General features: G+C 51.9%; 2 protein-coding genes and 1 non-coding gene across 3 annotated transcripts in view; 1 reads left to right on the top strand and 2 right to left on the bottom strand.

Annotated features, from left to right (window-relative positions):
• Nucleotides 1-10,830, top strand: part of KCTD2 (potassium channel tetramerization domain containing 2) — a 23,330-nt gene that overhangs the window by 5,147 nt on the left and 7,353 nt on the right. The window contains exon 3 of the mRNA XM_008640644.2: nt 3,453-3,458. Within this exon, the coding sequence (XP_008638866.1) occupies nt 3,453-3,458 (6 nt within the window). The remainder of the gene's footprint in view (nt 1-3,452; nt 3,459-10,830) is intronic.
• Nucleotides 636-708, bottom strand: TRNAR-UCG. The gene has a single exon. It is a non-coding gene; the product is annotated as a tRNA-Arg (tRNA).
• On the bottom strand, nt 8,720-10,817 carry ATP5H (ATP synthase, H+ transporting, mitochondrial Fo complex subunit D). Its single transcript, XM_008640598.2, has 5 exons — nt 10,655-10,817; nt 9,978-10,074; nt 9,416-9,487; nt 9,008-9,070; nt 8,720-8,934 (listed from the first exon to the last, which is right to left on the bottom strand). The coding sequence occupies exons 1-5, from the start codon at nt 10,774-10,776 to the stop codon at nt 8,803-8,805; spliced, it is 486 nt and encodes a 161-aa protein (XP_008638820.1). The 5' UTR covers nt 10,777-10,817; the 3' UTR covers nt 8,720-8,802.

The raw sequence follows: 10,830 nt of genomic DNA, 5'->3' as shown, positions 1-10,830 counted from the left end.
CGGTGCCGGTTTTGGGTGCAATGAGGGCCCGAACCGTCCCCGGAACGGGGCGCTTGGAGGGAGCGCGGGGGGCCTGGGGCGCAGGGCGGTTCCTGTGCGGCCCCGATGGCCGAGTGGATAAAACTCTGGACCCCTAACACAGCATTCAGAGGTTCGAGTACCACTTAGGGTGGGAAAGTCTTGAACTCCCCCTGCTCCGGCTACATCCAGATCCGGCGGCGCCCCGCACACAGAAGGGGCACTGGGTTGATATTCCCCCCCAGGACTGACCAAACCAAACTTTGCCCCGGCTCCCCGGTAACTCACCCGGCGCTCCTGGCCGGAAGGGGAACCCCGCTCAAATCTGGCTCCGCCCTCTCCTTTTCCCACGAACCGGCCCAAGCTGCGGCTCAGCCCCGCCCGCCGCCGCTTTCGGCTCCCCCAATTCCCGGTCCCGGAGCGCTGCCCCGCCGGGGAGCGGGAATTGCCCCTCCTTGGCAAGGGAGCCGCGGGGCAAATCCCATCCTGAATGCGCTAAATGCGCCCCCAGCACCGGCACGTTCCCCGAGTCTTTGCCGATGTCACCCGCAGGGATCCCCCGCCCACCCCGGGCGCGAGGAGATTGAACGCCTCGAGCACCTCTCGTGGCTTTAAAACAACCACGAAGGGACTCGAACCCTCAATCTTCTGATCCGAAGTCAGACGCCTTATCCATTAGGCCACGTGGTCACCCACAGGAGTGCCCCCGGGCAGTGTCGCACACTGGGGGGTCCCCGGGTGCCCCCGATACCCCCTGGGCATCCCCCGCATTCACCCCAGACACCCCCTGCGCATCCCCTGGGCATCCCCCGCATTCACCCCAGACACCCCCAGCGCATCCCCCACTCTCCATCCCCCAGACACCCCCTGGGCATCCCCTGGGCATCCCCCGCATTCACCCCAGACACCCCCTGCGCATCCCCTGGGCATCCCCCGCATTCACCCCAGACACCCCCAGGGCATCCCCCACTCTCCATCCCTCCTGGAAGTGTGGGTGGCTTTCCAACCCAACCCTGGTGATGGAGGTGCCCCCTCCCCTGGGACCCCGTGTGCCACTCGGTCACTGTAGATGTGACAGTCATCGTGCCACCAGCAGAACGCCATAACACCACTGGAAAAACACCACGGCCTCATTAATCTCCTGTTCGTTCTCCTCCCGCTACAGCCACTCTCCCCAAAACCTGTGTTTCTCATCTAATCCCAAGGACAGTTTCCCAAAGCCCGTCCCAGGAAGGTATTTTAATCAGCGGTCCAGGGCCCAGGGCTTGGGCAGGTTCGTTGCTTTCCAGGCAGCAGAGCCATTTCCTCCCACACCTAAGAGAGAAAAACTACTTAAAAAGAAACTTCACTTTGTGTTTTACTGGTGTGGCATCACCCTGACCACAGCTGCCTTTTAAAATCCATTAACTCCGCAGGAAAAGACCCTCCGGGCAGCTTTTTAATGCAACAAATCTGAGAGGGCGTTATCCCAAAGGCACTTATGGGGAGGATTTTGGTCCCAGGGCACCACAGCCAAACTCTGTGACCCCGCTGACCAGCCCCTCATGGAGATGTGGTTTCTGGTGGAGTAAAGCTTCCTGCCCATCAGCTTGCCCTGCTCTGGGAAGAGGTCCCCCATGCAAGGTAGACATGAACCAGCATTAACGGGCTTCTTGTTGGGGTTCAGATGCAGCTGATGATACAGGGAGCACCCAGAGGGGGAAAAAATGCAGCTGAAATTCCCTGCTCAGCCCTGACCCTAGAAAAACCCAGCTCTGCCCAGACAAAGATAATTAAACAACTGCAGCTGCTCTGCTTCAGCACCTTCTGGGACACCTTGAAGGATGTCTGTAACCTGGCCATGCTTTCACTAACATCCCTCCAAAAATCAGCTTTTCATTAACACCTTTCCTCTCATCCACAGGTCCCAAAGCAAAGCTGGTTGTTACCCCCTTGATCACAGCCTCACCTGAGCCCTGGGACCACACACCTTGCCGGACAAAACATCCACCTTTGCACGTAAGCCTTGGGCAGTTTGTAGCTGCTCCTCGTTGTTTCTCTTTTCCATGAAAACTAAACAGGGACCACTGGCCGGGAGCAGACAGACACATCATCCCATCATCAGTGGCTCTTGGCACAGGGAGAGAGCCTGGAGCTGCCATGGGGACCTCGCTGTCCCAAAACACATCATGGACCACGCCAACCTCCTGCTTTGGTCTTCCCCTCATCAGGGTCTGTCTCCAGTGCCACGCTCAGACAGGTGCGCTGGTTTGTCCACACTTCTGGATTCTGCCGGCACATCAGCCCCTGAGGAGATACAGCTGGAAAGCGGAGGTGAGAGCACTGCTAAACTCGGAGGAGGAGAAGGAGAAGGAGAAGGAGAAGGAGAAGGAGAAGGAGAAGGAGAAGGAGAAGGAGAAGGAGAAGGAGAAGGAGAAGGAGAAGGAGAAGGAGAAGGAGAAGGAGAAGGAGAAGGAGAAGGAGAAGGAGAAGGAGAAGGAGAAGGAGAAGGAGAAGGAGAAGGAGAAGGAGAAGGAGAAGGAGAAGGAGAAGGAGAAGGAGAAGGAGAAGGAGAAGGAGAAGGAGAAGGAGAAGGAGAAGGAGAAGGAGAAGGAGAAGGAGAAGGAGAAGGAGAAGGAGAAGGAGAAGGAGAAGGAGAAGGAGAAGGAGAAGGAGAAGGAGAAGGAGAAGGAGAAGGAGAAGGAGAAGGAGAAGGAGAAGGAGAAGGAGAAGGAGAAGGAGAAGGAGAAGGAGAAGGAGAAGGAGAAGGAGAAGGAGAAGGAGAAGGAGAAGGAGAAGGAGAAGGAGAAGGAGAAGGAGAAGGAGAAGGAGAAGGAGAAGGAGAAGGAGAAGGAGAAGGAGAAGGAGAAGGAGAAGGAGAAGGAGAAGGAGAAGGAGAAGGAGAAGGAGAAGGAGAAGGAGAAGGAGAAGGAGAAGGAGAAGGAGAAGGAGAAGGAGAAGGAGAAGGAGAAGGAGAAGGAGAAGGAGAAGGAGAAGGAGAAGGAGAAGGAGAAGGAGAAGGAGAAGGAGAAGGAGAAGGAGAAGGAGAAGGAGAAGGAGAAGGAGAAGGAGAAGGAGAAGGAGAAGGAGAAGGAGAAGGAGAAGGAGGAAGGACCGTCTGCTGCCGTGGGGATTTTTGCTGCCTGAGGGGGAATCAAGTGTGGGACTTGCTGACTGCAATTGCTGCCCTGGAGCCATTCACAGAATCACAGAATCCTGGAATATCCTGGGTTGGGAGGGACCCACAGGGATCACTGAGGTGACAGCAGAAATAAAAGGCAGAGATGGAGAGGAAGGCAGCAGAGGAAAACACAGACAGATAAGAAACCCAGAAGTCTCTGAGCCTTTCATCTTAACTGTGAGGACTTGGAAAAGAACATCGGGAGCATGGGAGACCAGCAAGGAGGCAGAACCAGAAAATCCATGGGTGCATGGAAGGCTCAGTGGGAAATGAGGACACGGTGTGGTCTGCGGGGGAGCAGGACTGGGCTTAAAGGAGAGCAGCATCCCCCACAGCCCTGAGTCACACAGGCACTAATTCCTGATCCATTTCAGTGGGGTTGCAGCAAACTCTCAGCCCTGTAAATGAGACCAAATTTGCTACTGAGTAGCTCTGGCTGTTTGCCTTTTCTTTGTGGGAATGGGCCCTTTCTTTTCCTCTCCCTCAAATGGTTGGATTTTTTTTTTAATGACTTACTTTTCCTTGACCACACTAAAGGCTGCTCCCAAGAGCTGGCTGAGTGCATCAAACCATTAGCAAATTCTTCCTTCCAATAGATAACATGTCTGTTTACAAAAATCCATCCCTCATTAATAAATATCAAATCAACTTCTACATAACAAATGACGTGTCCTGGACCCGTTCATAAGACACACGGTACCATCCTCCCCCTTATTTGGAAGCAGGAGATGATGGAGGGAGTTTTTGTAGCCATCCTCACCTTTTCTCTTGGGACAGGTAAGTGCAAGGGGGATAGAAAACCTTCAAGGAATTCTGTTCTCATCTGTGTGAGAAGGAATGTTTGTGTGTTAATGATGCTTTTCACATCCACAGCTCCACACCCCTTCTCTTTTGGTGCATCTCTCACAGGGTGAGGTCTTACCTGATGTTCTTGTGTTTCAAGTGGAATTCTCTTTCTAGCAGGGGCTGCTCCAAAGTACCTCTGCACCTACTATGACATTGTTGACTACCTGAACATCTCCTCTCACGACAAGCTGCACACGTACATTCTGCCCAAGACAAACCTAAAGGAGCCTGTGGAAGTGAAGATGGATTTCTTGCTGGTGGCAATTCTCTCTGTGGTAAGCACTCAAAATGAGTCTTCACAACAGGAAACTGGGCTATTACTAGGCTAGGGTTTAATTTAAGTCTTCTGCCAGCAAGGCCACAGGGGTGAGAATCAGCCCCTTCCACTTCAGCTTTCTGCTGTTTGAAAGCACTTTTGGAAGATCTGGAGTATTTTCTCCCACTCCTTCCAGAAGTCGCATCCAGATGAGCAGCCTTTGTAGAAGGCTCCAAAAACCCTGCAGAGTGCCTGAACTGGGCAGTGCATTTCCAGGACACTACCATGGAAATGTTAACAATAATCTGTTAGTTTTTCCTCGGACCGTGTGCTCCCACTCTTCAGCTGCAGGAGCAAGAGCCACGAGCTCTCCTCCCCAGCCAAGTTCCTGCAATCTGTGCTCAGGGAAGTGCTTCTGGGTTCTGCACTGGATGCCCTGGATACATCTAAGAAAATCAGCTAAATATCTTTGTTTCTCCAGGTGGAAAAGCTCCAGACAGTCAGTTTTTACTTTGTCCTGAACCTGGTAGGTCCCTCAAGAGCATTTCTCTCCTCTTGCTCAACACAATGCCTGGTGCCCAGCCCAGAGCTCATCTCTCTCCGGCAACTTCTTCCCTCAGGAATGGCAAAACCCCTTTGCAACCTGGGACCCACGGGATTTCTGTAACATTTCCGAAATTGTCCTGCCCATGGATACGTATTGGTCTCCCCCCATCTTCATCTTAGAGCGGTAGGTTCCCCTTTCATTTTTATGCACTGGCTTAAGAGAAATCCAATGGATGCAAACTGTTGGTTTTACTGTAGGAAATGGGATAAACTCAGACAGCTAAAAGTTGTTCCCTTGAGCTCTCTGTAACTGAGAGCCTCCTCATTTAGATTATTGGTGACCACAGTTTATACAAAGCACTTAGTGGCTCCGTAATACTGTAACAGGTCCTGAAATATCCAATCTGGGCTGTAGCTAAAGCTGAGGAAGCAGCAGAAACCAGCACTGCTGTGGAATAAAGTGACCTTTAGTAGTGTATGGAAAGGTATTGAGAGTCTGACAGAGGGATGGGCACCTCCACCAGCTCTCCAGAGGGAGAAAGGAGTGGGAGGCAGAGCCAGGAGTGAGCCCCTGCCCTGGTGAGGGCAGGAAGCAGAGGGCAGAGAGGCAGGAGGTGCTCAGGAGATGCGGAGCTACAGCAAATCCTGGTCCCAAAGGACTCATGAGCCCTTCTCCCAGCCCTGGTTTCCTCTCCTCCTGCTGTGTCCCATGGCTGGGTGGTGGCTCAGAGCCAACAGGGTGCCCACAGCCTGGTTTTATGGGACAGGCAGCATCTCAGGCTCAGTTACTCTCCCCTTCTGTTCCCTCCAGAGTGAACGGGCAAAACCCGGAGCTGAATTACATGGTCGTCATGCACAACGGCAGCTTCAACTCCACCCGGCCCTTCCAGGTCACCCTGACGTGCAGTTTGATAATCCTCAAGTTCCCCTTCGACACCCAGATGTGCAACTTGACTATAGCTTCATTCCTCTACCCAGGTACAGCTGCAGGCTGGGCTTTACCACCTCTGGGCTGAATTTGGAGAAGGAGGAATAGATGAGATGGGCCCTGGTAACTCCTGGGCTCCTGAGCAGCACCACACGCTCACAGTGGGGTTGAGGTCATGTGAGACCAGGGAAAATGAGTTAAAATGCTGCCATTCTGTCCTGGCACATTTCCCAGCAACATCTCTGGAACAATCTGGATGTTCTGTGGCAAGTCCCTCCCAGGACCAGTTTCTACAAACCGAGAGACCCAAAACAAGAGGCTTCCTGCAAAACTGCTACTTGTTCACAAAGAATTTTGCAGGACTGATCTTTAAACACACCTGAAAGCCATGGAAATGGGAGGAAATTAATCATAGAATCCTAAGGCTGGGAAAGATTTCCAAGGGCATCAAATCCAGCCATTAACAGCACAGTTTCAAGGATTCAAACTGCAGTCAGAGTTCATCCCAACAGGTAGGGCTGAAATATAAGCAGAGGTGACACAAAATCTTCCGAGTCCCATCCACAAAGAACAACTGCCCTAATTCACCAAATGTTTCCCCTCTGATCCACATTCCCAGAGGTCCAGCTAAGCCTCTTTAATTTTTCCCTCATGGGCTGAGAAACCCGAGCAGTGCGTGAAACCTTCCCCTTCCCTGTCTGCACACCCTCAGCTGTGTGGGAAAGGGAGAGGAATAACTGACCACTAACAAATTCCTAAATTCTTCCTTCAATTTCCCTCCCCCCTCTGCCTCCTGCCCAAGCAGTAACAGACTTTGTCATGAAGACAAGACGGACACCAGCTGAGATGATGAAAGACAGCCAGAGTTTCTTCCTAACTGATGGAGAATGGAAGTTCACCAACCTGAGCATCATTGAATACACGGAAATGATGGATGACAGAGGATTTTCTCTGGTCACCTATGTGGTATGGTGGCACTTCCATATTATATTGCACTGATTTGGCACCAAAAAAACCCTGTATAAAACAAGAGGATCTTTTACATTAGGGGACCAACATTTGCTAACACACTGAGTCATCTCCTGCTCACCTAAATTTTGCCCATCTTCTTCAACAGATTTCCATGGAGAGACGACCGACTCTCTACGTTCTGAACCTGATCCTCCCAACATGTGCCCTGTACTTGCTGGACATGGCTGTGTTGTTTGGACCCAGCTCTCTCGAGGAGAAAATCAACTTCCAGATCGCCATCATCCTCGGCAGCTCCATGCTGGCTGTGATTCTCAACAACAGCCTCCCAACTTCTTCCAACAAACCACCCATCATAGGTACCTGTACCCACCTTTATCGAATAAACCCTGATTTTCACCCAGGTACCAGCCCTAAGGAAGGTCTTTGGTTGTTTACAGACACGTTCATGAACACTGAAGTCATGAACAGCTAAGTTTGATCAGCTTGCTGGAGTTGGACTTTTCCTGTTCCCCACCAGGCAATGGAATGTAAGAAAATGCCACTTATCCAGAGTTTTCTCTGTTTTCCTGTTGTTCTGCAGTGGTGTTCTTCCTGGGCACCTTCCTGCTCATGATCATGGCTGCGTTAGACACCTTCTTCCTGTTGTACCAGCAGCGCAAATCCCTGCGCTTGGACAAGGTCCTCAGAAGCTTCCAGCAAGGTAAAACAACCCATAACACCTTTAACAAAGCAGGTTTGGGGCATTTTCCTGCATGTTTGTTGGAGTCAGGGTGGGTTTCCTCAGGGCAAACAGTGCCCCAGGCAGTGTGAGCCGTGGTGGCACTGCCCTTTGCCCTCTGTAGACCCACACGAGCTGCCCAAGAGACCCCCAGGCAACCTGGCCAAGGGGAGCCCCCAACTGCTGCACCCTCCCAGGAAGGCCCAGGGACAAGGGCAGCCAACCAAGCACCTCTGGCAGCTGCAGGAGCTGGACCCGTTTCTGCCAGTTCTGGAGAAGGTGCTTCTTTACAGCCACCTCTTCCTGTCCCTGTTTTTTTTTACTGTGATTTCTGTAAAATGGAGCAGCTGAAGATCAGCTCTGCCCAGTGCCAGCTCTGTTGTTCTCCACTGTGTTGCTTCTGACCCTCTGCTGTAGTTTGCTCCTGCTCAACTCATAGAGCTGCACTTGTTTCAGTTGCCTGAATAAAATAAAATTAAAATAAAATCCAAAGCCACAGGACCTGAGATCTGTATGCATAGTGCTTTGTACTCTGGTTCAGTAGAACTACAGATGTTCTTGAAGTATTCTGGGGGCTACTAAGGTATTTGAATAAAACAGCTGTAAAATCTGGGGATGACACCTTCATTGTACGTATCTGTAATTCTGACCTCAAACATGCCCTAGGCAAAAGGGAGTTGATTCCCTTCCCTTAGAGAAGTCTCCACCTTGAGGGAAGGTTTTTAAGAATTACACCTCAGATTATTATATAAAACAATGCAAGTCTGTACTACTGTTTCTGTGAGTTCCAGCATTCAGAAATCCAGGGCAGAGAAGAGAATAGGATCACTAGAATTAAATAAAATCCCCCATTTTTAAATATGTATCTCAACACACCAACACTTCTTCAACAACTTTTGCAATTGGCTTCTCCTAAACAATCACAACCAGCCCAGAAAACAGCCCCAGACTTCTGCCTGTAGAAGTCCTGAGACACTCCAGACACACACAAATCACTGCCACATACACTCCAGCATCTCAAAGGGCTTCACACGTTCAACTTCTGAGCAACTGTCTGCCTGCAAGGGCAGGAGAACTCCATCCCCTGCACCTTGTGCTTACAGAGAGGGACAGGGGGTTTATTTGCATTTCACAGGGCTCAGTTTGATCAGCAGGTCAGGCTGGGAGCTTGGTCCTTGCTACAAAAACAAGCTCATGGGTAGAAAACACCAAATCCAGGAAAAGTGGGATGTTTGCAAGTTACTGTATTGCTCCACACTACTCAGAACTCATGTCTAAGACGTAAGCCACAGAGAGAGAAAGCTCTTTATTTATAAGATCATGGAGTCTGACAGTCATTAAACTGCTTCCAGACCAGTTTACAGATCAGCAATTGGCTTGTGGGGCCAGTATGGATACTTCTCCTTGTCCAATTTGGTTTCAGGGAAAGCTTCACTCAAGTCTTCAAACGTCATCTGTTCAAAGGGAATCATGTTCTTGAGCTTCTGGAGCTGTGGAAGTAGGGGCACAGGGGGTGTGCCAGGGGGGTCCAGAGAACATTCCCTAAGCAAAGCCCAGCCTCACCTGCTGCTCGTACTGGGCGATGCGGGCTTTGGAAGCCTGGATGTACTCAGCAGTGCTCTTGGCCTGGGGAGAGCAGAGGATGTGGGCAGTGTGGTTATGATAAAGACACTGACCCAGAGTGAACCTGCACACACACCCCCCTCCACGCTTTAAATTGGCATTAAAATCCATCATTGTTACACTGGGTAAGCGATGGAATTTCCAGCAGATCCCAAACAGCCCAACCCTTCCCTGTGCAGGGATCCCCTTGCTCAGAAAGCCAGGGACACGTGTGAAGGGCACAGCTGTGCCCTGGCTCAGGCTGCGCTGCCCGTGCAGGGGCACAGCCAGAACATCCCCTGCCTCTCACTCCTTCCCAGCCCCACAGAAGGCAGGGACAACCCCAGCAGTAGGGAATGGTTCACTTACAGCTTCCTTCTCCTGGGCATCAATCTTGGCAGTTTCTGTATCCACTGGCTCAGGAACCTTTAGTGCACTGAACTGTAAATTGAAAGACAAATTTTTGTAAGGTTTGTTTGACTGAAACAATCCTTCACATCAAGGTCATCTTCTCTAGCAGCAGGGGAGCATTCCCTCCTTTCTTCATAGGATTTGCTCACAGACATGTAAGTTAATGAGCTGAAAGTGATCAGTGCAGCTGTCCTCTGTCCCTCCCAAGCAGTACTTGCTCACCCAGGAGCTTCCAGCCATCTCCTCTGTCCCGCCCACCACCCCCAGGACACACAGCACCACCCGTTCCTCCAGCACTGTAAGGAAGCAGGAAGGTCCCACACCACAGACTTACCCTATCACAGAGTTATTGCCCCCAACACAAAGCTCCCAGACCCATCTGAGCTCAGCAGGTACCCCCAGTCTTGGGAGGCAAATTTTCATAGTGACACAACCAACCTCCTCTGCCAAGCCTGGTGTTTTCCTCTCAATTTCCCAGTTAAACTCCAAAGAGCAATACCCAGCTGGCAAGGAGACTGACCTTCTTCTGGAACTCATCCACCATTCCAGCTTTGGCAACATTAGCTTTGTAGAAAGCCCAGTCAATGGCCGGGGGCTTCTCTGGCAGCGCGGCCAACCTGAAGGGATGGAGCACAGCAGACATGAGCAGCAACCTGAGCATCAGCACAGCCTACTGTGTTTAGTTTAAGTGTTTTCAGGTTTGAAACAAATCCCTCTGGCCTTGGAACAGGCTCCTCTGGACAGACAGGCAGAGCTCAGCCTGCAGCTCAGCCCTGCTTCACTCAGCCCCTCTGGGTGCACCCCTAAGGAAGGGTGAGGCTGTTTTACAACACTGAGCCAGAGGCAATCAATCAGCAACATTCCTGCAACAGCCAGCACTTGTATCAGGCAGAGGATGCTAAACGATTTGAGAACTGTACAGGAATTTGTAGAGCATTTAACAGAGTGACAAAGTTTGTGCCAAAGCAAAGTGCGTTCACAGAACCGCAGCTACGGGGTTTACTCTGGGGAAGATTAACTAAAGGTGACTTGCCAAAAAAAGCCACCAGCTGCCTCAAGGTGACCTGCTTTAATACCTGTGAGGACACTCCTGCGGGACCACAGACAGCGACAGACACCAGCACTCACAGCTGGGTGGCTGGGCGAGGGCTGAGCGAGCCCTGCCGGAGCGGGGCGGGCACTCGGGCGGGCACTCACCGGGTGGTCAGCGCATCGCTGCGGGTCTTCAGCGCGTTGAACATGGCTCGCTGGTTCGGGGGCACCCGCTCGGCGAAGGCCGCCCAGTCCACGGCCTTAAGGGCAGCTCTGCGTCCCGCCATGGCACCGCCTGGCCCGGCGACAACGGTGGGGCCCCGCGCCGGCGGGCCCGGGCG

The sequence above is a fragment of the Corvus brachyrhynchos genome, unplaced genomic scaffold (genome assembly GCF_000691975.1).
Source record: "Corvus brachyrhynchos isolate BGI_N302 unplaced genomic scaffold, ASM69197v1 scaffold148, whole genome shotgun sequence".
Taxonomy (NCBI): domain Eukaryota; kingdom Metazoa; phylum Chordata; class Aves; order Passeriformes; family Corvidae; genus Corvus; species Corvus brachyrhynchos.
The sequence above is the reverse complement of the archived record's forward strand: the minus strand, read 5'-3'. Positions and strand labels throughout refer to the sequence as shown.

Coding starts and splice junctions, on each gene's coding strand:
- ATP5H (XM_008640598.2), bottom strand. CDS start 10,776: ATGGCGGGACGCAGAGCTGCCCTTAAGGCCGTGGACTGGGCGGCCTTC. Junction 10,075..10,654: donor AGCGATGCGCTGACCACCCG/GTGAGTGCCCGC, acceptor CCATCCCTTCAG/GTTGGCCGCGCTGCCAGAGA. Junction 9,488..9,977: donor TGGATGAGTTCCAGAAGAAG/GTCAGTCTCCTT, acceptor TTCAATTTACAG/TTCAGTGCACTAAAGGTTCC.